The following is a 26,379-nucleotide window of genomic DNA, read 5'->3' as shown; positions in this document are numbered from 1 at the left end:
GACTTATAAGTGGTCTATCTTGTCCAGTTTGCTAGAACTTACACAATTCAATTCTACAAATTTTGAAGTTCTTTTGTGTACCAGGTATCTTACATTTACTCATTAAAACACATTTCCTTGTGAATTATAAGAGAAACTTACATATCATTATGGAATTGAGGATCGAGTAAAATTATTTCAAACATTGGATGATTCAATAAAAACCGATCTAACATCGTGAATGCTATTCAAACTATTCCTTATGATTTTTCAAAAATGATTATTCTAAGGGAAGATAGTTTGTATAGAACACGATGTAAAAAGTATGTTTGAGTCGAAATCTTTCAAACCCGACCCACAGGAGCTTGTTCTTACTATAAAAAATGCAGTACATCTAGTATATAACAGAAAAAAACTACAATGTCTAAAAAACTAAGCCAAGAATATCTTGTCGATTTCCTATGCAACTCATTTCAGAGACTATCTTGCATTACAGGAACGGCTATTTCTCTTATCAGCAACACTTAAGTTATGGGACGATTCTGGACATATCACTAAGAGAGTCCCTTTGTATTGAAATTTTATCTATTAAGTCAAATATCAACAAGGTCTATTACAAAGTGGGAGATCGGCTGCAAAATATAATACATACTAAAATAATAAACAAGTGTAGTACCGTTAAATATGACCTTTTCCGCAAAAATATTAATGTATGGATGTTTGACTGTTCTCAAGCTAAAGAAACTGTAGAACATTTTTTTTTATTTGTAATAAGTACATTATTGAACGGGCAGCTTAATTCTGTACTTGCAAGGCCTGGGTATTGTCATACTGTATTTTGTCTTCAAAATGTTCAAAAATAGTTTTCTTACGCTAAAAGTTAAGTTGACAAAGATTGTATATTTAAGATCAAGTAAGTAAGGTCGGGTACGAACCAGGGGCGTAGCTAGGCCTGTTTTAGTTGTACGCAAAATTACGGCGAGGGGCTTGGGAGGGGGGGGTCGCTCAAGGCCCCCTGTGAGTCCGGCAAGGCAAAGCCCTGAGGGAAACTCCTGAATTTTAACGATTTTGGAGCCAGTTTTTCAGAGCCTATACTACGTTCATGGTATGCATATGTGATAAATAAACTTTATTTCATCTTTAAAATGTGTGTTTTTATTTTTGTTACTTTTTCCGAAAGTACGCAACTGCGTATTTGCGTATAGGCAGCTACGCCCCTGCGAACAATGGGGTATTTCCTGTTGTTTAGATAATGGACATTGTTCTCTGTCCCTTGATGACATAAGATCAATTAGGGCTTATTGTTAATAAGGTGAAACCCTAGATAAGGTTATTTCATATGCCAGGTGTTCTTAATTAGAAATTCTGGAACGACAAAAATTAGTACCGCCCCATGTTTTTTTGTAAGTTATTCGGCTTTTTACCTGGAAAAATTAAGTAAGCTAAAATTTGATTGGTCAAACCCTAAAAATAGTGCAAAGCCTTGGAGTATCTTTAGATGATGGCAAAGCGTCATTCAGAAATTTGTCATCATTAAAGACAGTCACCTCCAATATTTGCTCCTGTTTTTAGTTGCAGCCTGTCAAAAGACCTTACGTCAGTTCTACAAGAACACACAGGCCTGTATGTCCAGTTAACCCAGCTCCAGCCACTCATCACCAAATCCCACACACACCCACACACGCAAAAAAGTCGGTTGGACAGTATGCCAATTCACATCGATATTATACTCTGTTTGGTGATATAAGTAAAAATTATGAAATTAATTGTGCAATTTTTAAGTGTGTACAAAAAATCATCAAAGACTCTGGGCGTGTCCTCAGGGAGTGAGTATATTGTATTTTCTTTGTAATAGAAGAACCATTCTAAGAAGGTGGCCTAAGTTGCATAAGAATAATCAAAGGAACAAAATACTCTAGTGAAATCAAAAGAACGTAATCCAGGGATAAAGACCATACAAGGAAACAGACACACAACAAAGAACATAAAATAATCATAATAATACGTACGAAGAAACAAAAGTAAATGAGCAACTCGGACTCAAGTAAAAACTGGGAGCATGGACCAGGTGCGTCGGTAGGATAAGCGTCCTCTGCTTTTCTAGAAACACCCGCCGAGTTGCTCATAAAAAGTCCAGTTCGGATAGATGAAAGTGGAAGGGAAAACAATGACAGGTTGAACAAAGTGGTTCTCATAGTGCTGATGGATAAACCGTAAAGATCCACGAGTTCCTGATGACGACCATAAAACTTCTGTAGTGATGACTTCAATCTCGTAGTAACTTAACTCTGTTGCAAATGCTTAATTGTAAGAAGTTTAGCGGATACAAAAAGTCTGCGTAGTTACGGCAAGCTCTGCCATAACGTGTAAGTTGTGATATGAAAAGTGCTGAAGGGATGTTGCCACATATGAATTGAAAGTTGAAAATACGGAACGTCATCGCGTTTTTCGTATAGTTTGGTTAATAGTTTTCCTTTTTCATCGATCTCTAAGTATAGGTCAAAATATGATGCTGACTTCACACTGACTGCAGTATCTTTTATCTCAAGTTCTTTGGAATAGATGCGATGTATCCCCAAAACTGGTATTGTTTAACGATAATACGTCATCTATAAAGCGCAAACTGAGACCAAAGGATCTGGCTAAACGACGTTCCTTCCTTTGGATCAGATCAACTATAAAGTCAGCCTCATATGAATGAAGAAATAGGTCAGCGAATAGAGGAGCACAATTTTTTTCTCAATTGGAATGCCGACCGTTTGTTGAAATACGTGTCCACCACACTGAACAACTATGCTGTCGATAAAAAATTTCAGCATTTTGAAAACATCTTCTTCGGTAAGTTTGGAAGATGATTTGGAACCTCTTTTTTTTTTTTTTTGTTAAAAGTATGAGGAATCTCTACCAAGTACTACGTATCTGTATATAGGTGTACCAGATGTATTAATTGTTTTCATTTGAAATATACCTATTATTATCTGAAAGAATATAGTGAAGTCATAGCGTCTATATACATACCTCGTATGTATTTTTAGGATCCCAATGTTATTCCTAGATGACAGCTGTTGTTTTTCATGCAAGCAGCATTAATTTGGATGCCTAGTTTTCACCTATCATATATACTTCTCTAACTGATAGATGAAAACTGGGTATATAGTATAAACAGCAATAAATAGCAAGCGGACATGTCAGAGAACACGCATAACAACTAAAATATGGAAACAAAATGATTTAATGATATTTTTTAGGGGAAAAAATCCTGGTCCCAAGTGCCTGTGCTAAGGAAATAGGTACACGCATTCACTGATAATTAGTATAATTTACTGCTACACTCATTAAATAATAGTCATTTCATTCTGATTAATGATATCAATAATATCTCATTCTGAAAAAATGATCAACGTATTTTTCATTATTAATGTTCTCTATGGGCAATTCTTGCATACATTGCCGTCCTTCATCATTGATGTGGCGATTGAGGTGTGGGTCGATTTGTCTAAAATCAGCATTCGTTCTAAATTTTGACCCAATTACATGCAGCAGTGAGAAAAATAGAGGTGTAGATGTCTGTGAAATGAAAAACTTGTAAATGCTAAAAATGACCAATCCCCCTAAAAACCGCTTTCCATATTCTCAGCATAGTGCGATTTTCAATTAATTTCCTGCTTTTTTTTTACTGTTTTCATTTTTTAGTATCATTCGTTCATAAGCATAACTCAGCCACAACTTATAAGGCTACAATATAATGAGTTTTAAAATTTTCAATTTCTTTAGGATTAAAATGTTGTGTTTGCCAATTTCGCAGTGGAAAATGGTGGGTTTGGGTTTCGTTATGCATAAATATGGCACTGCTTAAAATTGAGCCGTCCAAGGTTATATCATTTTATTCTGAAAGTACATATTATATTACTTTATTTACAGTACTGAAAAGCAAATAAATTTGAGCAAAGTTAATAAACTCTCATACATGATAGATGATAGTAACAATTCGTAACCTGGGATATTCAATAACATGCAATGCTTGTAACATTCATAATCTAAAGTATTTCCCGCAAAGTAAACTAACTTGGTAATTATGAATTATGCAAATGTTTGAATCAAAGTTTTATTCCATTTCCAAAGTTTAGATCTTTTTATTCAGAATATAGACGTTCTAGTCTCAATATACTAAAATCCAATCTATGAATTACCTCTCTAAATCATGAACTTGTAAACCAAATTGAATTTAACAAATAGGAATCTTTAGATAACTACCTGAAAGACAGTGATGTAATTCCTCCGCCCTGCATGTGACTAGCTACTGGACAACGAATATTTTCAGATTCCATTTAAATACCAGTGAAGTGCGGGTGCTCATGCAGTTAATTTAGCGCGGGAAAGCATATACCATTAAATATTGTCCATCCATAAATTAAAGTCTATTTCTTCATACTGTCATGTCAAATTTGTCAATATGATATAATGAATGAATGAATGAATGAATAAATGGATGAATGGATGGATGTATAAATGAATAAATGATTAAAGGTTATCTTGCAAATCAACCTGGTGACACCAACATCACCATATTTGAGTTTAGATTACTAGATTTTTATATTCTAAAACAGGGAAAAGATTTAAATTTTCATTATCTAGATTCAGCTATACTTAGCATTTTTTCTTAGTCCACAGGCTTACCTGTAGTTTTAAGGAAAATAGTGGTTGAATATAGCTCATATTTGTCTAAGGTTTCCAATATGATGATCAAACTTAAATCTGATGTTTATATGCCTCACTAACTCAGGCAGGTGACCAAGCATTTAATGAAAATTAGCCTCCCAAGATGGTATACTATGGTCATTTCTACTTGATGACTTATATCTAGAGGAAAGACAGAATTGTATTCTTTGCTAGATAGGATACTTAATAATCATTAAAGTAACAGAAAAAAAATGCTCTGACTTTACGTTAATTGATACAAAAAAAATGACCCCTGTTCATTTTAAATACCTTCTAAAAAATGATCCCCCTAATGACTTCCTGAAAAAAAATAATCTCCTTTATAGATGAGGAGCCCGTATTCACTGCCATTACTAAATGATCAGTTACAAAGCAACCAAAGAAAAAAAACCTAAAACAAACATGAACAGATATCGGTTTAAGATATAGAGGGATTAACTGTAAGACTGTTTTTTTTTCTTTTATAGAATGGATGAGCAGTCCTATGAACTGTGTTCTAAGTTGGTATCTGGTAGTTATATTCAGCAAGGACAGCAGGCCAAATCTGTTCATCAAAGAATGATACGACATCTTCTTCAGCAAGTTAGCAACTCTTTCTTCAAATTAAGGATTGAAATTGCATCCAGCCATGCAGTAAAGTTTAAGAAAAGCACACATATTTCAACTTGTTTCTAAGCTTTATTTTTTTCTTGTATAAAACCTCAGTGAATAAGACATTGGAAAAAAGTTTGTAGATGTTTATTTTCAGTCTAAACATCCATTTGATTCACATTCTGACAACTTAGTGCATTTGTATTTTGATCTATTAAAATTTGAAAAGAGATATCATTTTATAATTTAGATGGAAATGTAATATATTCTGTTGTGTATTAATGAAAAGAATCATGCAGTAGGGTATGTAAGTCTCGTCACGTGACTCCGTGATTTCATGAGAATGGGTCCTCATCTCCCATTCAATTGCATAGAGATTCGTCATTAACATAGCATTGAGTTCATTGTTAAAAGCAAATATATTTTTGTGAAAAAATACTGATAAAAAATGACAAATATCTAGTTCTACTGAATAAAAATGTTAAGAAAAGCATAGAAATAGGAGATTCTGTATAGTGATACAGCATTTTCATTTCCCGGAAGTGAACAATAAAATGCAGACTGGCCTTCGGATTTCAATACGTTCTACATCTAAAATTCTGGAAGGAAAACTGAAACTAGAACGAGACTTACAAGCCCTATTCCTGCTTTTTATTTGTTACAGAGGAAACTCCCTGAGGATGGTTGGACTGACCAGACCATAGATTTAATGTTACAGGAGCTTGCAGTCATGGATAGTAATAACTTCCCAGATAATTGTGGTGTTGGGGAGAGAGAGGCTAGAATATTTTCTTCATTGGTGGCAGGCAGACATTACAGGTTTGGTCATGGAATTGGAAGATCAGGAGAGATAACTGCTATCCAACCAAAGGCTGCTGGGTCTAGTGTAATGATGAAAATAACTAACAGTCTTGCGTTAGATGTCATTAGATTATCAGGTTTTCACAAGTTCTGATTGCATTTTCTATTTTTGATTTTTTTGCATTGTATACTAGAATATATAAGAAACATACATTATGGAAATTTCCAAAAATTTGCAGTTGTAGTAAGGTATCAAGCTGTCATCTTCTGCAGCATTATTGGCATTGTCTTTAAATATTTTGTGTCCGGACAATAACTTGAGTGTAAGTGTATTGATTTGTATGATATTAAACCAAAAAGTGTTATACGACAAGTGAAGGCTCTGGTTGGTTTTTGGGGTTGTGACTTGAACCATTTAAGAATTAGGGGCCAAAAAGGCCATAGCATTTGCATGATGTGTTTAATTAAATGAATCTCCTTGAAATTATATATTGTATCAGAAAGTGTAATACATGTACTACTAAGGCTGGGATCGATTTTTTGGGGGGTTTTGATTTGAACTGTTTAGGAATTAGGGGCAAGAGGGCCAGGTACAAGCATTTTTCTGATGTCCAGACAATAACTTGACTATATGTGTGGTCAAATCCTTATCCCATGCCAAATATTTTAAATTGCAATCAATGTTTAGAGCTGTATCAAGCTTGAATAGTTGACCATACCAGGGGCGGATTCAGGCCAGGGGCGTGGCAGGCGTGCGCCCCCCCCTTAAAATTTGCAAAGCATGAGTTGTCAGGGTTAGATTTATGCACTTTTTGGTTGAAACTTTAATTCCTTGCTAATTTTAGCACAAAAAATATCTACATTGCACCCACTCTAGAAGAATATTTCAAAAAACTTAACCTCAAAAATTTTAAATGTGCACCCCCATCTAAAATCCTGGATCTGCCCCTGCATACTTGCCCCAACTGTTCAGGGTTTAACTTCTGTGATAATGTATGAAGCTGCTCCCTGTGAAGCATATGTTATTTCTTCAGTTATATATCAGCTAATGCTTAATAAATTAATTAAAAATACATAAAAGAAATTTTTATTTTGACAACATTAATTTCATGTGTTTATAACATATAACATACTGACATGTAAAAGCAACAATGTCAATTTCAAACACATACATTACTAACTACTGGAGAAGCACAACTTTAAAACATAGATTTTGATTTATTTTTGTATGAATTTTCTTTGCAGTTATATAGTTTTAAGACTTGTGCTGAATTATAAAATTCTGTGTATCATAGGTCTCTGGATTAAGATATTTCTCCACTCATGAAAAAATGATAAACTTTATATAGTTAAATCATTTTCTCCGTAGGCATTCAGTCAGCATCATCATGTTTTGTTGTGCCCATGGCAACAGGAATGAGTTTGACCTTGTGTATGTTGACATTTAAACAAACCAGACCAAATGCAAAGTATGTGATATGGCCTAGGATTGACCAGAAGTCCTGTATCAAGTCAGTCATTACATCAGGTAATGCCTTATATAGTCCCTGTCTGAAAAGTAAACATTTTATAAGCAGTCTACAATTATAGGGTTAACACTATCAGTGTTCTTAAAGATAGTTTTACTTATTTCAATATGAATCAAAAACTGTTCATACAAGTTCTTGCTTTGAATGAGAGCAGTACCTAGGATTCAAGTATTGTTTTAAGTACCAGTCTTTATGAAAATCACACAGTAGTGCATCTTAAAAACCGACTAAATTAACTTTTATTTCTTATTCAGAACAGACCACATAATCAGTCTTTGTTAGTTATTCAGCATCTGCACTTTTGAGATAAAAATTATATAGAATGTGCATGAAATTGGTACTTTGCAAGAAGTATCATTCTTGAATTTGATTTGGTACAATTTAGTGGGAAATGAATGTATATTTTTCTCAAAAATTCAGTCCTGAATACAGAAAGGACTATTATTATGTGCAAATATAACACATGTAGAACAAAATGGTGGGTTTTTCTACACCATGAATCACCTCTATCTTAGGCAGTGTCTGAATTTTATGTGGACTGGTACTTAATTTGTGCTTCAGATAAAATGCAATTCTGAATTTTGACCTCAGTACTTCAAAAAAAAATGTATGCCATCCTTGTTACCTAAGCTTCCATTTGGACATGTTTCATTGTAATCCATTACGGCTCATTAGAATGAGTTTCCAGTTTGTTGGATTCTGTTTTGTTATATTTCTATATACATAATTTTTTAACATTATTATAAATTTAAGAAAACCTCTACTCATAAGAGTGGGGTTATATTGTAATCAGTTTGTCCATCCATCAGTCTGTCTATCACATTTACCAGCTTCCTTTAAAGAGAATGCTTACATAGTTGTTATACTGCTCAAGTGTGATATTGTACTGTGTCTCCCCATTCCAGGTTCTTCACTTATCAACATGATGCATAATGGAAATCTTCATAACAGATTTCTTTTCTTCTATTGGAGGGAATGCTTTGTATATTGCCTTTGCATGATGACTTATACTGTGTCTCTCCAGTTCAGGAGACATCTTATTAAAAACAATATTTAAATGTCGAAGTCCCAATGCTAGAAGTACTATCTACCTTAAATATGTTTAGCTTTTTATGAATTGGTCTTGTTTTAGGTTTTCAACCTGTAGTTATAGAGAACACATTGGAAGGTGATGAGTTAAGAACGAATGTTCCTGCAGTGGCAGATAAGATGAAAGAACTTGGACCTAATAATGTATTGTGTGTTATGACTACAACAAGCTGCTTTGCTCCTAGAGTTCCAGACAGGTTTTTTTTCATTAGCCGAATTATACTTTTACCATATATAGTTTAACATGTATACTTCTCTTTTTTCTGATCACACACACACACATTCTTGTTAATTTTTTATCAACCATACACCACAGATACTCCTTTTAGTAACCATTAACCATACACCACCGGTACTTGTTAAGTTCTGATCAACCATACACTAGCCCCATGCAGGTCCGGGTGTCAAAAGAATAGGCCTGCAGCAGCGCTAAGCTTGTCGTAAAAGACGACTAAATAGTGCTCAGGAACCTAGCCGGGGGCTAGGCGCTCTGCCCAAAGAGCAACTGGGATGTGTGCCCCAGGTGGTGGAATGGGATACCCCTGGCGTGTTACATGCTGGGGTTGTCGGGCTATAATACGGAAAACCTGACTGCTAACTATAGTGGTGCACCATGTTGGGAAAGATGTCACGTTCCTCGCACGTTAAAGAATCCTGATGTTGTATTTGATAGGAATAGGAACCTTTGCGCTCTGCCACAGGAAGCAAAATTGCCAGACCTTACCCATCCCCCTTTTTCTAGTGGCAATCAAAATTTGTTGACCCTTTTGTCCTTGTGTCCCATCCTTTTTATTTTTATTTCATCATCATTTCATGTTCATTTGATTATCCATTTCATGTTCATCATCTGAATATAGCTGAAATATTGCTGCTCGGACGTTAAACCCAAACAAACAAACAAACAAAAACCATACACTACAGGTACTTGTTAAGTTCTGATCAACCATATACGACAGGTACTTGTTAAGTTCTGATCAACCGTACACCACAGGTACTCCTTTTAGTAACCATCAACCATACACCACAGGTACTTGTTAGGTTCTGATCGACCATACACCACAAGTATTTGTTAAGTTCTGATCAACCATACACAACAGGTACTTGTTAAGTTCTGATCAACCATATACCACAGGCACTTGTTAGGTTCTGATCAACCATACACCACAGGTACTCCTTTTAGTAACCATCAACCATACACCACAGGTACTTGTTAGGTCCTGATCAACCGTACACCACAGGTACTTGTTAAGTTATGATCAACCATACACCACAGGTACTCCTTTTAGTAACCATCAACCATACACCACAGGTACTTGTTAGGTCCTGATCAACCGTACACCATAGGTACTTGTTAAGTTCTGATCAACCATACACAACAGGTACTTGTTTTAGTTCCTATCAACCATACACCACTGGTACCCCTTTTAGTAACCATCAACTATACGCCACAGGTACTTGTTAGGTTCTGATCTACCATACACGACATGTACTTGTTAAGTTCTGATCAACTATACACCACAGGTACTTGTTAAGTTCTGATCAACCATACACAAGGTACTCCTTTTAGTAACCATCAACCATACACCACAGGTACTTGTTAAGTTCTGAACAACCGTACACCACAGGTACTTGTCAAGTTCTGATCAACCATACACAACAGGTGCTCCTTTTGGTAACCATCAACCATACACCACAGGTATTGTTTTAGTTCTGATCAACCATACACCACAGGTACTTGATTTAGTTACCATCAGTCATACACCACAGGTTCTTGTTAAGTTCTGATCAACCATACACCTCAGGTTCTTGTTAAGTTTCCAACAACCATACACCACAGGTACTTGTTTTAGTTCCAATCAACCATACACCACAGGTACTTAATTTAGTTACCATCAGTCATACACCACAGGTTCTTGTTAAGTTCTGATCAACCATACACCTCAGGTTCTTGTTAAGTTTCCAACAACCATACACCACAGGTACTTGTTTTAGTTCCAATCAACCATACACCACAGGTACTTGATTTAGTTACCATCAGTCATACACCACAGGTTCTTGTTAAGTTCTGATCAACCATACACCTCAGGTTCTTGTTAAGTTTCCAACAACCATACACCACAGGTACTTGTTTTAGTTCCAATCAACCATACACCACAGGTACTTGATTTAGTTACCATCAGTCATACACCACAGGTTCTTGTTAAGTTCTGATCAACCATACACCTTAGGTTCTTGTTAAGTTTCCAACAACCATACACCACAGGTACTTGTTTTAGTTCCAATCAACCATACACCACAGGTACTTGATTTAGTTACCATCAGTCATACACCACAGGTTCTTGTTAAGTTCTGATCAACCATACACCTCAGGTTCTTGTTAAGTTTCCAACAACCATACACCACAGGTACTTGTTTTAGTTCCAATCAACCATACACCACAGGTACTTGATTTAGTTACCATCAGTCATACACCACAGGTTCTTGTTAAGTTCTGATCAACCATACACCTCAGGTTCTTGTTAAGTTTCCAACAACCATACACCACAGGTACTTGTTCTAGTTCCAATCAACCATACACCACAGGTACTTGATTTAGTTACCATCAGTCATACACCACAGGTTCTTGTTAAGTTCTGATCAACCATACACCTTAGGATCTTGTTAAGTTTCCAACAACCATACACCACAGGTACTTGTTTAAGTTACCATCAACCATACACCACAGGTACTTGTTTAAGTTACCATCAACCATACACCACAGGTACTTGTTTTAGTTACCATCAACCATACACCACAGGTACTTGATTTAGTTACCATCAACCATACACCACAGGTACTTGTTTTAGTTACCATCAACCATACACCACAGGTACTTGTTTAAGTTACCATCAACCATACACCACAGGTACTTGATTTAGTTACCATCAACCATACACCACAGGTTCTTGTTAAGTTTCCAACAACCATACACCACAGGTACTTGTTTTAGTTCCAATCAACCATACACCACAGGTACTTGATTTAGTTACCATCAGTCATACACCACAGGTTCTTGTTAAGTTCTGATCAACCATACACCTCAGGTTCTTGTTAAGTTTCCAACAACCATACACCACAGGTACTTGTTTAAGTTACCATCAACCATACACCACAGGTACTTGTTTAAGTTACCATCAACCATACACCACAGGTACTTGTTTTAGTTACCATCAACCATACACCACAGGTACTTGATTTAGTTACCATCAACCATACACCACAGGTACTTGTTTTAGTTACCATCAACCATACACCACAGGTACTTGTTTAAGTTACCATCAACCATACACCACAGGTACTTGATTTAGTTACCATCAACCATACACCACAGGTTCTTGTTAAGTTTCCAACAACCATACACCACAGGTACTTGTTTTAGTTCCAATCAACCATACACCACAGGTTCTTGTTAAGTTCTGATCAACCATACACCTCAGGTTCTTGTTAAGTTTCCAACAACCATACACCACAGGTACTTGTTTTAGTTCCAATCAACCATACACCACAGGTACTTGATTTAGTTACCATCAGTCATACACCACAGGTTCTTGTTAAGTTCTGATCAACCATACACCTCAGGTTCTTGTTAAGTTTCCAACAACCATACACCACAGGTACTTGTTTTAGTTCCAATCAACCATACACCACAGGTACTTGATTTAGTTACCATCAGTCATACACCACAGGTTCTTGTTAAGTTCTGATCAACCATACACCTCAGGTTCTTGTTAAGTTTCCAACAACCATACACCACAGGTACTTGTTCTAGTTCCAATCAACCATACACCACAGGTACTTGATTTAGTTACCATCAGTCATACACCACAGGTTCTTGTTAAGTTCTGATCAACCATACACCTTAGGATCTTGTTAAGTTTCCAACAACCATACACCACAGGTACTTGTTTAAGTTACCATCAACCATACACCACAGGTACTTGTTTAAGTTACCATCAACCATACACCACAGGTACTTGTTTTAGTTACCATCAACCATACACCACAGGTACTTGATTTAGTTACCATCAACCATACACCACAGGTACTTGTTTTAGTTACCATCAACCATACACCACAGGTACTTGTTTAAGTTACCATCAACCATACACCACAGGTACTTGATTTAGTTACCATCAACCATACACCACAGGTTCTTGTTAAGTTTCCAACAACCATACACCACAGGTACTTGTTTTAGTTCCAATCAACCATACACCACAGGTACTTGATTTAGTTACCATCAGTCATACACCACAGGTTCTTGTTAAGTTCTGATCAACCATACACCTCAGGTTCTTGTTAAGTTTCCAACAACCATACACCACAGGTACTTGTTTAAGTTACCATCAACCATACACCACAGGTACTTGTTTTAGTTACCATCAACCATACACCACAGGTACTTGATTTAGTTACCATCAACCATACACCACAGGTACTTGTTTTAGTTACCATCAACCATACACCACAGGTACTTGTTTAAGTTACCATCAACCATACACCACAGGTACTTGATTTAGTTACCATCAACCATACACCACAGGTTCTTGTTAAGTTTCCAACAACCATACACCACAGGTACTTGTTTTAGTTCCAATCAACCATACACCACAGGTACTTGATTTAGTTACCATCAGTCATACACCACAGGTTCTTGTTAAGTTCTGATCAACCATACACCTCAGGTTCTTGTTAAGTTTCCAACAACCATACACCACAGGTACTTGTTTAAGTTACCATCAACCATACACCACAGGTACTTGTTTAAGTTACCATCAACCATACACCACAGGTACTTGTTTTAGTTACCATCAACCATACACCACAGGTTCTTGTTAAGTTCTGATCAACCATACACCTCAGGTTCTTGTTAAGTTTCCAACAACCATACACCACAAGTACTTGTTTTAGTTCCAATCAACCATACACCACAGGTACTTGATTTAGTTACCATCAACCATACACCACAGGTACTTGTTCAGTTTCCAACAACCATACACCACAGGTACTTGTTTTAGTTCCAATCAACCATACACCACAGGTACTTGTTTTAGTTACCATCAACCATACACCACAGGTACTTGTTTAAGTTACCATCAACCATACACCACAGGTACTTGATTTAGTTACCATCAACCATACACCACAGGTACTTGATTTAGTTACCATCAACCATACACCACAGGTACTTGATTTAGTTACCATCAACCATACACCACAGGTACTTGTTTAAGTTACCATCAACCATACACCACAGGTACTTGATTTAGTTACCATCAACCATACACCACAGGTACTTGATTTAGTTACCATCAACCATACACCACAGGTACTTGTTTTAGTTACCATCAACCATACACCACAGGTACTTGATTTAGTTACCATCAACCATACACCACAGGTTCTTGATTTAGTTACCATCAACCATACACCACAGGTTCTTGATTTAGTTACCATCAACCATACACCACAGGTACTTGATTTAGTTACCATCAACCATACACCACAGGTTCTTGATTTAGTTACCATCAACCATACACCACAGGTACTTGTTTTAGTTCCAATCAACCATACACCACAGGTACTTGTTTAAGTTACCATTATCTAATCTGAAAACAAATAATGTTATGATACCTCTTGTAATGATTGTTTGATTTTGACTGGTCCATTTATCCTACAACCATCTGTCATTACTTACATTTCACCTTAATTTTCTGTATAATTTCATCCATATTTTGGTTAATATTTTGTAAATTTCAAAGTCTGGATGGTATTGCTTTTCACAGAAATTTGTTAATCTGGGGCCACTTTTTGCGAGGGGACATATGATGTAAAAAAATAGATTTATGCTTGTCATCTTAATTTTTTATCAGAATTTTTCAAAGTTGCATTCAGTTTAGATGACTACTTAAACTTGTATGGGATTATTTTACAGAAAACCATATCATGGGACTTAATGCAAGGACTAAATGTCCAATATGAAGGTGCATTGGGTATTTGAACATACTAAAGTTCTTGAACTAATTTATTGATAGGATGGAAAATTTGCTTTACATTTTCTTAAGTAGTCAAGTTGTATTATACTTTGATTAAATCTTAATGATAGGAAAACCATATTTACAAGAATTGAACAGAAGATTTGTGTGACGTATTTATTATGATGTTTATTTATGATGTTTTACTTTATTTCCCTGTTGGTGATTATAATCTAACAGTGGTTAAAGGTGGAAGCTCAATTATCCCTAAAGCCAAACTCCATTAGATTCAAGGAAATAATTTGCCATTAAAACTTAAAATCTCACCATTTCCTGTTGTTAGATTATAATAATATGCTGTTGTCTGTTTGTCTACACATTACATGTATATGTCAACAAATATTTGATTTTTAATTATTTTTTTTTTCATAATATATTTTGTCTTCATCAGTGAAAGTTTTCCTTTCGTATTACATTATGTTTCAATTTTTTTTTTGTTTCAGAGTTTTTTTTTCGAACACAAAATGGGGACAGGGGTATCATGTGCCTTAGCACAATGCTGTGTCTTCTTTACATAAATCAGGGCAATAAATTCTTATGAAGTGACTCTTGTATAGTAAACTAAGACGAAACATTTTTATACTTTAATCACTTCTGATCATAATAATTTTAAAATGCAGTATAGAGGTTGACTAACAGTATACATGTTTTCACCCTTGTGAACAAAGTTTGGTATATATAGGAAATATCCTGTTAGTCTGTAAATCTTCCTGTTTTTTCTGTTCACCTCTCCATATATCTTGTAAGTACAACTCCTCTCAAACCACTCAATGTATTTTGATCTAATTTTTAGGGAGGTTGGTTATGTTTAGTAATGTTAATGTGCCTTAAGGAATATAATTATTGTCCAATGCCTCCAAAGGGAGATAATCCAACATGGGATTCCTCCTGAACGACACAACCGATTTTAATGAAATTTTATATGTACGTTTAGACAGCATATGCAGATTTTCATGAAAAAGGAACATTGTTTGTTTTTTTGGTTTTTTGTTTTTTTTTGCAATGGGAGATAATTAAGACATAATTCATGGGGAGTATGGTGTTGTACTCATTTACACATAGACTGGGTCTTTATATATATGATAATACAAATATAAAGGCCAACCTGTGTTTAAATGAGTAATATTTCGTCTGATGTTTGTAGGACATCATATTAGAATTCAACTTGAGGGTTTACATGTTAAAACTTTGTTAGTGTAACTCCTAACAAACCACTCTTAAGTATTTTTATGCAATTTTATAGGAAGGTTAGGCATCATATGTAAATGTTCACAAGGAATTATAATTATTATATCCTGCTTAAGGGATTAATATTTTTAGTTTATTGGAAGTGGAGTATTCTCTTTGTGAGCTTTCTTACAGCATTTATAGTTTTCTTTTGCAGATTAGAGGAAATAGGAGAAATTTGTAAGGAATATGAAGTGCCACATTTAATAAATAATGCTTATGGTCTACAGTGCTCCAAGTGTACACATCTGATACAACAGGTAATGTAATGGTATTATGAGCAGAACAGTTTGTTTTTCAAATTTCGTTGTTAAATTGCCCCCCAAAAAAGAATCCTTTTGCACCAAAACAGGTAATTTGTAATTATCTTTATATTATTAAAATTGCTTGTTATTCTGAGCATGAAAGGCCTTGGGTCTGTTGTTTGTTCAGCAAACAATTGACAGCAGAAACAAAACAGAGTCATCATATGTTGTCAAGATATAATCTGAAAACTTATTAACTGCAGGGTTGCTTGGCATCTCTGTAAATCTATGACTGACATCTTCAGGTTCAAGAAAAACTAAACCAAAGAAATGTATTTGCCATTTGCTGATCTCATCATGGTAAAGCTAGATCTATCTTGTCAAGTGTGAATTACATCTTTCATGCATTTTTAGTTATAATCCTAGCTAATATTTGATTTTTATATATTTTGTTAAATATTTGATATTACTACCTCTAAAGATATTTTACAGGTAAACTAGTATGATTGGTAGTCTTTTATTGGTGCAATTCAACTATTGGGGGGGGGAATGTTTGTGCAATTTAACTACACTTTATTCTCCAATTGGTGAAAAAGAACAATGCCATGTATTTCACTCTGTACAGATAACTGATAAAATTAACCATTGGTGTAAAAGTTAATAGCATTTATTTTCAAACACTGGTTATATATGTTAATTACTGACATGTGTATTGAATTAGTTTACCGTGTACATTGTTTAATTATTGTATACTGTGTGCTGAGAAATTATTTTTTAATCAGCTGGGTTAGGGAACAAAAGTAATTAAGACATATATTTTACACTTGTTTATTATACCCTTCACAAGCAAAGTTAAATATATATAGGAATCCCTTTGTCAGTCTTTGTATCCTTTTAAATATATATATATATGTAGGAATCTCTTTGTCAATCCTTGTATCTTGTTAAATATATTTAGGAATCCCTTTGTCAGACTTTGTATCTTGTTAAATATATATATATAGGAATCTCTTTGTCAATCCTTGTATCTTGTTAAATATATTTAGAAATCCCTTTGTCATTCTTTGTATCTTGTTAAATATATATTTAGGAATCTCTTTGTCAATCCTTGTATCTCGTTAAATATACAAAGGAATCCCTTTGTCAGTTTTTGTATCTCGTTAAATATATAAAGGAATCCCTTTGTCAGTCTTTGTATCTCGTTAAATATATATATATATAGGAATCTCTTTGTCAGTCCTTGTATCTCGTTAAATGTATATATAGGAATCCCTTTGTCAGTCCTTGTATTTCGTTAAATATATATAGGAATCTCTTTGTCAGTTTTTGTATCTTGTTAAATATATTTAGGAATCTCTTTGTCAGTCTTTGTATCTTGTTAAATATATTTAGGAATCTCATTATCAGTCTTTGTATCTTGTACGCACATTGATACCAACTAAATTATTCAATTTGCTGATGTAAATATCGGAATAACATCAATTTGTCCCCTCATGAACTCCATTTTAAATTGGTTGAAAATTACACTTTGTGCAACATAAAAATTATTTTAAGAGTTTTTTGATATTATTAATTAATCATTTTATTTAATTTTGGATACTGCCTCTTATTAATTAAAAGTAATTGCAAATTTTTAACATTTGTTGCCGAAAAAATTAAGTTCTGGACTGTATAGGAAGTTAAAATTTTACTGAATTCTTCCATGGGATTCCTTACCAACAGTTAAGTGTCACACCTATTTCTGATATTTTAGCAATTTATGGAACCGAGAGTGGTATCATTAGTATGTCAACTTAAATTTGGTTTTGTATTTTACAAATTTTAGTACCAGTACACCTCAAAGAATGACTTTGGTTGACCAGGTACCAACTTAAAAGTTAAGATATATTATAACTTTGTTTAAGGAATCTCCATTTATCATTGTTTTACTACTGGCACACAACATAATACTATTTAGCTGAAAATTTTCGTATACTTTCCTGCATAAATATTGCCAAATTTTACACCTACCATAATGTCATTTGGTTGTTGGTTTCAGGCATACAGGAAAGGAAGAGTTGATGCCTTTGTACAGAGTACTGATAAAAACTTTATGGTACCTGTGGGTGGCTCTATCATTGCTGGTTTTGATAGTAAATTAATAGAAAGCATCAGCAAGGCATATCCTGGTAAGTACAGGATACTAATGTCATGTCTATACTTTCTTTTAGCAGACATTTTTTTTATACTCTTTTGATTTGTATGATATATAAAGATATATTTGAATATTACATATGGTATAACAGTCTTCTTTGTTCATTGGTTATTATGATCACATGATGCAAAGGATATTCCACGTACATGAAGCCTTGTTTCTATTTTTAAATATATTGACACTATGTTTCTAGTTATATGTATATTGATGTTATACTTCTAAATTTAGATCAGGATATAAACCGTTCTGTAATTACTCTCAGCCAATCATAGCAGAAAATTACAACACTCAAATCCATATCCAAAACACATTATCTACAATGTAATATATAAATTAAGAACTTTTACTGAGTCAGTGTGTTGTATCTGAACAGGTCCATATACATATGTATAAAGTACTGAATTCATTAAAAATCCATAATTGAAAAATATATTGGTAAGTGCACATGCATGTTTTTTAAGGTTGATAAATTAACATCATACAATTGTATTTTACAGGAAGAGCATCATCTACACCAACAATGGACATGTTTATTACATTACTAAGTATGGGTAGTAAGAAATATAAACAACTGGTGAAGGAAAGAAAAGAAAACTACCAGTATCTGTCAACTAAATTGTCAGAAGTAGCAGCAAAACATGGGGAGAGAGTACTTTCTACTGGACACAATGGGATATCTATGGGTAAGATTTGGGGAATGTGTTCTAACTACTGTATACACTTGAATATCAATAAGTAAGCATTGGGGAAAGTGTTTTTACAGCTGGACACAATGGGATATCTATATTTAAGACTTGGGGAAAGTTTTCTATTTACTGAACACGATGGGATATCTATGGATAAGACTTGGGGAAAGTGTTCTATTTACTGGACACTATGAGATATCTATGGATAAGATTTGGTGAAGTAAGCTTACTTTTTAAGGTCAATGTTCAGTAAGGCATCTATCAACAGAAATTTTTAAATTTTGTCAGTAGTTAGAGCTTGCAATTTGACACAACACTCCAAATTTTCACCATAGGTTACCAGGGTTTTAAAGGTGAAATACAACTTTTGTTACCAGGAATAAGTCGATAGAATTTCTTTAAAACGTTATGTTTATTTCTTAGTGTATACATTACATTTTTAACAAATGAAATTTGGGGGTTACCAGACTCGTTTATTCACTATAGACAAATAAACATGAAAAAGAGTTATTTCTTTATAAAACTTATATATATATTAACATAAAATTGAATGATGAAAGTCATGTTATAAAACAATTAATGACTTTGATACAAGTCACTATCATGATTTATCAACCCTTTAGCTTCGTGATATAATATTTCCTCTGGTTGATATTTGTATTAGTTTCAATGATTCTCTCGGCTTCAATAATAATTTCATCTTGAAAAAATATTCAATATTGAAACAATAAACAGAAAAAAAAACACATGATCATACTACATTGGAATTGTAATAGAAAAGTTATAAACTAGTTCTCATTTGAATGTAACAGTTGAGGAACAGTGTAGCACCATTAATCATCAAGTTTGCACCATTTTTCTCCAATGTGGTACATAGTTACTGCTATGCAGTGTTCACTTACTGAATCTTTACCTTAACTACACTTTCATAAAAGCAATAAATTTCTTGATCCACTTCAATATCCCAGGGTCTACATCAAGGATATGGTCTCATGTCCCCTATCAAGCTGACCAATCAAATTGCAGGATTACCTGGCATTTTTTTCACAGTGGAATACAATAGAAAATATAATGGTAAGGCTATCAAAATATTGAGATAATATGAGGGAAATAATGTGAGAACAAGAACTTGTATAGACATACTGAGTATTAACCCACAAAAAATAGTATATACCTGTTGTCAAAATAAAATTAAGTTAAAGACTGAACCTTTTTAAAAAGGACTAGTTTTTCTTGGAACTTTTAGTTGAAGATCACCAAGAATGGTATTGGATACGTCACCTTGAGGTAGACTTATTAAAATTCTACTTTTAAAGATAAAAAGTAACAGAAAAGGCAGAATGTGTTACATTAAAATAAAATAGAATTTCAAGATTTAAAGACACCAATCACTACATGTCACCTTGATGTGGTTTACATTCCAAATGTAAAAAGCTGATCTTAAATGACCAAAAAATGTGCAACCAGGATAAAAAAACTTTAAAACTCTACAACAAATAATAGAAGAAATATATCCACAGAACATTTATGCTCTTGTCAACCCTTACAAACCAAATGAAAGGTAGATGTGACACCAAAAAAATCTTAGGAATCATTTTAAGGCTTTTCATGAATTTTCAACTCCAATTACAAATCATTTCCATTAAGGGTTGCAGAAATTTTATTTAATAAAACAAGAAGTGATTGCAAAGAAGCTTGAAAGTGTACACACAGTACAACTTATCAAGCTGAAGCACAGATTGCTGAAATGAAGAGTTGCTTAGATGTGCTACAAAAATATGAAACTCTTAAAAATCTACAAATACATTACACAAAACAGGTAGTTGATGTGCAACCTAGCCTACAGGTACATGTACATGTATCAATTTCCCCTGTCTTACAGGTATGTGAAGAACATGTATTATCTTTCTTTGAATAACAGGTTTATGAAGTTTATGTATTAAATTTTCCTGTATGAAAGGGGGTGCAGGATTTCAGATTTAGGGAGGGGCATAAATAGAATGAAAGCCAATCAAAGCAAGGCAAGACAACTTTGGTGGTAAAATGTGTGGAAGATTAAAATTTCATTTCCCAAATTTTAGAGGGAGGATTATACTGTGTCAACCTCTATAAATCCTTGCTTATGTATTAAAAGTATGTAAAATATAGATATAGACTTCCTCTGTATTACAAGCATGTGAAGTACATGTATTAACTTCTGTATTACAGATATGCAAGTACATGTACCAACTTCCCCTGCATTACAGGTATGTGAAGTACATGTATTGACTTTCTTTTTATTACAGGTATGTGAAGTACATGTATTGACCTTCTTTTGTGTTACAGGTATGAGTTTAGCTTCCTTTAATCTGAGTAAGGAGTGTGATATTACAGAGGTTGGTTCCATGTTGTTCACAAGATTTGTTTCTGGGACAAGGTCAGTTCTAGTTTTTCTGTAGAAAGTGATTAAATAACTACTGATAATTCATCAGACATGTAACATGTAATTGATATTGAGCATATCAACATTCACAATGTACAAATAGGCAACTTCTTTGAAAGTATCAGTAATTTTTAATGGAACTGTTTAAGTAAGGCTAAGATCATTATTTTTATATACACTGGTGCTGAAGAAAGCTGGTTGTAAAATTTAATGCACTACTCAATCAAAAATGAAGCCATATAATAGTACAGCATTGTCATTGTCCATGTCCTTGCCTATATCATAGTACAGGTAGTTGTCTAAATTGTTGTTTGTAGACACTTGGTTTTTAGAATTGAAATAAGTGTTTAAATACACATGATGGTTTCCAAACAGATGGTTATTTAATGTTCATATAAAAGGGAATAAATTAAAAACAAACATTGATTTGATTTACTACTATTTAAACTAGTTTTAAAGTACTTTCTTTGTAAATGTCAATGAATTATCTCTCTTTCCCTGTTCTTTACATTTTGCTCTAATGGTTTCTTTGTAAAAAATATCTTAAAATGATGGTTTTTAGTATGACAATTCAAAATGAGTAAAGTCTGTGGGTTTCAAAGTCTTTTTCTTTATAGTGAAAACAATTTGCACTGAATATTCATAAATTATTGATTATTGACGTAAGTTATTTCCCCTACTCATAGAGCAAATATTTCTGAGGAAAAATTGCCATAATAAAAAAACTTCAAATTTCTTAAAAGAAATGTTAAAATAAATTTTTAATGCACAATAATATGGAACCAATGCCTATCATGCGCCACACATTTTTAAAATTTTTTATATGAAATGGTATTTAACTTGTATTTGCATGAGACAGTTTTGGTCATTGTATCATAGTACATGTACATGTACAGACAACATTTGAAAGGATACTTTTTTGCTGTCTAGAGTATTATTGGGATGTTTTAATTATATGAATGTTTGCTATAATTTCCAGAGTAATTAGTAATACAGGATCGGAATCATCTATAGCAGGACTGAAGCTGATCAACTTTGGAGCCCATTGTAACACCTACTGTTGCCCATATTTGACAGCAGCAGCTTCTGTAGGCATGACACAGAGTGATGTTGATACTTTTGTGTCTAGGCTAGACAAAGTCTTAACCAGATTTAAGTCGAGTAAGAGTGTGAAAGGTGAAGGACAAACAGAAAGAGCTATTAATAACCAAGAAAAAAGTGTTAATCATGCACCTCAGGCTAGTTCAACTACAGATGAAAGTGTTATTTATGATAAACCTGTGTAATTTAGCATGAAATAACTGTTTTAAACCTGTAGGGGACAATTGCAATAAAATATAGATAAGGATATAGGATTGTCATTTGTGATTTACTGGATCATGTTGGGTTTATTTGTAATTATTTTTGTATTTGAATCTTGATTTCTGTGAGAAGTGTTTAGTCGAGAGAATATATTCTTTGATTTGAAGTTTACTGTATGCTGTGTACCCATCACTACTTAACAATTAACCATTTTTGTTATTATATGATACCCCTCTAAAATTGCCAGACAGTTTCCAGATGATAACTTAGGCAGGATTTTTTAAAACATTCCACACTTGTTTAGTACCAGACAATACAGATTAAATTCAATTTTCAGAAAAATCCAAATTGTTGTTTTTAAGTTAGGGCATTTTTTACATTTTGACATCCCCCTTTTTTCACCATTACATGGCGGGATATCACTTAATGCTCCATTGATGCCCTATTTTATTTAATGTGCGTGCATAACCATGCAAAGTGTTTGTTGTCTTAAGCAAATAAGTAAAATATTTTTTTGTATATAAATACATTTGTGTCAAAGTAACTGGTTCCAAACAACATTGTGCCATTAGAGTCTTTATTTTAAGTTGAAGGCACTTTAAAGTTGATGGGAAAACAATTATCAAGAGGAAACATTTTTCTATTTTTATTGCACTCAACAATTAACAAGTATCACAGTATATTTAAGTAATCAACATCAGTGTTATTTGATAACAACGCTTACTTATAACTAGATATGTAAATGTATTTTAACATCCCCTTTAAATTGTTTTATTTTTTATATAGTGGCTATCGAAGTTTATTAACCCTCGATTGTATTTGTACCCACAGTATCCCCCTGACTGATTAGCATATAAAGATTTAAGAACCACTCTACAGCCAATGTTCTCCCTGTGCCCACTTTGCTGATTATTAAGTAACCATTCATGGTCTACATTCCCTGTACCACCCCCCCCCCCATTGTTGATTAGTATATAAAGAACCCTCCATGGCCTACATTCTCTGTATTCCCCTTTGTTGATGAGTAAATGCAGTAAGCATCCATGGTCTACACCCCAACCCTTGTGCCCTATTTGTTGGTTAGCTATAATATGACCAACCGTGGCCTACATTCCCCATATCCACCGATAAGTACATGATGGTGTTCATAAAGAACCAACCGTGGCCTACGTTTCCCATATTCCCTGATAAGTACATTCTGATGTTCATGAGTAGCTGTCTTTGTCAAAACATGTCTTGTTAATCCATTTTTACTTCATCATTTCTTTCAATAAAGTAACACTAAAGCCAACTGAAGTTTCTAAAATTCCTTTTAACATCATATCTTCAATTGGTATTAATCCTCAACAATTAGATTGAATATGCTATCTCTGATCTTTAAAATTAGTTGTTGTTCTGGAACAAGTTGATGATTATTGGCAACAGGAAGAGGAAAACTAAAATTAAAAAGAAATAAACATAAATTAAGTGTTATAACTAAATAATTCACTGTGCATTTACCGTATGTTTGACAGGATAAAGGTTTTTTAGATACACAATCATGAATTATGTATAGACATTTGTAAAAGCATTCATATAGGCATGTGAAGAGACAGTGTTTTTTTTTATTTATTGAAATGTTCAGTAAAACACTTTTGTACTTTGCCAGAGAGCAAGGGTTGTTTAATGATGCACCCCATGAATATAATGCCATCTGATTTGTGTGTGGAATACAAAGGTGGCAAAACAATTTTACTGTCAAATATAGAACCAACAATTCAGGTACTTAGGCGCGGATTATATAGCAGTAAAACTTACGGAGAAGAGTTTTAGGGTCCTGAAGATTGAATCCTCCAAGTGCTCCCCCAAGTGCTCCTCCCAATAAAGGGGCTTGAAGTGGTGTAGGTGAGGGGTATAGTACTGCTGGCTGTGTCCAATAGCTGTGATAGTAATCCTGTTTATCGGCGCTGACACTGCTCATCACGGCCAGGACTATGGCAAGCAGAGTTATCATGCTAGCTTTCATGGTTAAGGGTAGGTGCTGCTAAAAAATAAAACAGACTGAAATTTATCATTCTTATTAAGATTTTGTCAGACAGTTATGTCGTTGTTTAATGCATAGTGCATGATAGCTGCTTCGATTTAAAATTTTAAAAAGTTGTATATCTAAGCTTAGCATTTTCCATAAATGATAAGAGAGAAAAAAAAACAAAACAAAAACAATAAACAAAAACAAAAAAGTCCTTAATATTAGACACTTACCGAAAATATCCAACCTGTGTTGAGGACGAAATGAAAGTTTGTGACCCATCCATTGGACTACCATCTTTTATAACATGAATTACAAGATTTCATGTAATTTCCGACAAACGTCGTTAAGTAGTTCCTGTGATGCAGAATTGCCCAATTTTCATGTTCTTGCATTACATTACACCTAAAAGGAATTTACTTTATTCGAGTTGTCATAATCTTCGCCTCATTCTCTACTACGTGTAATTATTAACAAGCATGTAACACATTGATAAAAAGTTGCGACTGTTGGACTGATAAAAAAGTTTTCTTAGCCCCGGAATAATGATATTAGAATTTCTGAAAAATTCTATTTTTTTTTTTTTTGGTTATTACATCAACTTAGTATACAACTGATTTAGTCGATCGTAAAAAAAAATCGTGTGATAAAGGTGCTTGAGGTATTCCTACAGTTAGGTTTCCTTTCTTCTTTCATCTACCCAGGACTTGCAAGTCGGTGTGTGTTTCTAGAAAAGCAGGGGACACTTGCCATGCTTCCATTTTTTTATATAGTCTGAGTTGTTCATTAGCGTTTGTTTATTTGGTAATTTCATGATTTCATGATTGTGTGTCTGTTTTCCTGTCGGGTCTTTATTCTTGGATTATATATGCATTCTTTTGGTTTCTGCTCGAATCTTGGTTCCATAGGCCTTAATTACTCCTTAGTATAATTTTTAATTTGGAATAAAACAATTACATTTTTAATCCATCTTACAGGTGAGGTTTCAATAGAGAAGATGCGTAGTATTATTTCTTCGAATGTCGATTCTTTATATGTAACAAGAACAAGGTGATCAATATCGATTTGCTATTTCCTCATTTCTTGTAGAGGCCTATAATTAAATTTAATTTCACGTCTTTGTTTCTTGTTTTATTGAATTTTCCTGTGGGTTCTCGTACCCTGTGATTTATTTTGTATGTGTAAGTTGATAAGAAAACTATCGAAGAGAGGACGTCGTAAGTGTGAATTTTACAAATACTTAATATTCAAAATGAAAATATGTGGAAGCGTGTCAAAACAATCTAGTTTTCTTTTATGATATGCCACCCGAACCCCTTCATATCAAAGTGAGAAACACGTAAGCGAAATGCAAACTTGTATGCAACATACAGAAAAGCTAACAAATGAGCAACAGTAAAAATCCGATTATGTTGATTCTTCCAAATTTTTAGCTATACATCTGATTCTTTCAAAGCAGTCAGTTAAAATTCTTCTTTAAGTGAAAAATATGACTATTCGTGTGTTCAACCAT

The 26,379-nt window shown here is 33.9% G+C and overlaps 1 protein-coding gene and 2 long non-coding RNA genes across 5 annotated transcripts; 2 read left to right on the top strand and 1 right to left on the bottom strand.

Moving 5' to 3' along the window:
* Positions 1–3,485: 3,485 nt before the first annotated feature.
* On the top strand, positions 3,486–25,984 carry LOC148622803 (O-phosphoseryl-tRNA(Sec) selenium transferase-like). 3 transcript variants are annotated; one of them, XR_015920696.1, is made up of 11 exons: positions 3,493–3,564; positions 5,166–5,280; positions 5,954–6,227; positions 7,460–7,618; positions 8,752–8,905; positions 16,167–16,269; positions 18,293–18,422; positions 18,946–19,131; positions 20,103–20,208; positions 21,460–21,550; positions 22,536–22,574. XR_015920696.1 is itself a non-coding variant. In XM_088573016.1 (10 exons), the coding sequence occupies exons 2-10, from the start codon at positions 5,167–5,169 to the stop codon at positions 22,840–22,842; spliced, it is 1,518 nt and encodes a 505-aa protein (XP_088429142.1). In that variant the 5' UTR covers positions 3,486–3,536; position 5,166; the 3' UTR covers positions 22,843–25,984. The 3 variants fall into 3 exon arrangements, 2 of the variants coding, with proteins under 2 accessions (XP_088429142.1, XP_088429141.1); XM_088573016.1 differs by lacking the exon at positions 20,103–20,208 and having other exon boundaries at positions 3,486–3,536; positions 22,536–25,984; XM_088573015.1 differs by lacking the exon at positions 20,103–20,208 and having other exon boundaries at positions 22,536–25,984.
* On the top strand, positions 8,912–13,950 carry LOC148622805 (uncharacterized). Its single transcript, XR_015920698.1, has 3 exons — positions 8,912–13,074; positions 13,326–13,467; positions 13,753–13,950. It is a non-coding gene; the product is annotated as an uncharacterized LOC148622805 (long non-coding RNA).
* LOC148622804 (uncharacterized) lies at positions 24,160–24,863 on the bottom strand. Its single transcript, XR_015920697.1, has 2 exons — positions 24,656–24,863; positions 24,160–24,294 (listed from the first exon to the last, which is right to left on the bottom strand). It is a non-coding gene; the product is annotated as an uncharacterized LOC148622804 (long non-coding RNA).
* Positions 25,985–26,379: the final 395 nt, after the last annotated feature.

Source organism: Perna viridis, chromosome 3 (genome assembly GCF_037379345.1).
Source record: "Perna viridis isolate PV_CMFRI_1.1 ecotype Kerala chromosome 3, ASM3737934v1, whole genome shotgun sequence".
Lineage (NCBI taxonomy): Eukaryota > Metazoa > Mollusca > Bivalvia > Mytilida > Mytilidae > Perna > Perna viridis.
The sequence above is the reverse complement of the archived record's forward strand: the minus strand, read 5'-3'. Positions and strand labels throughout refer to the sequence as shown.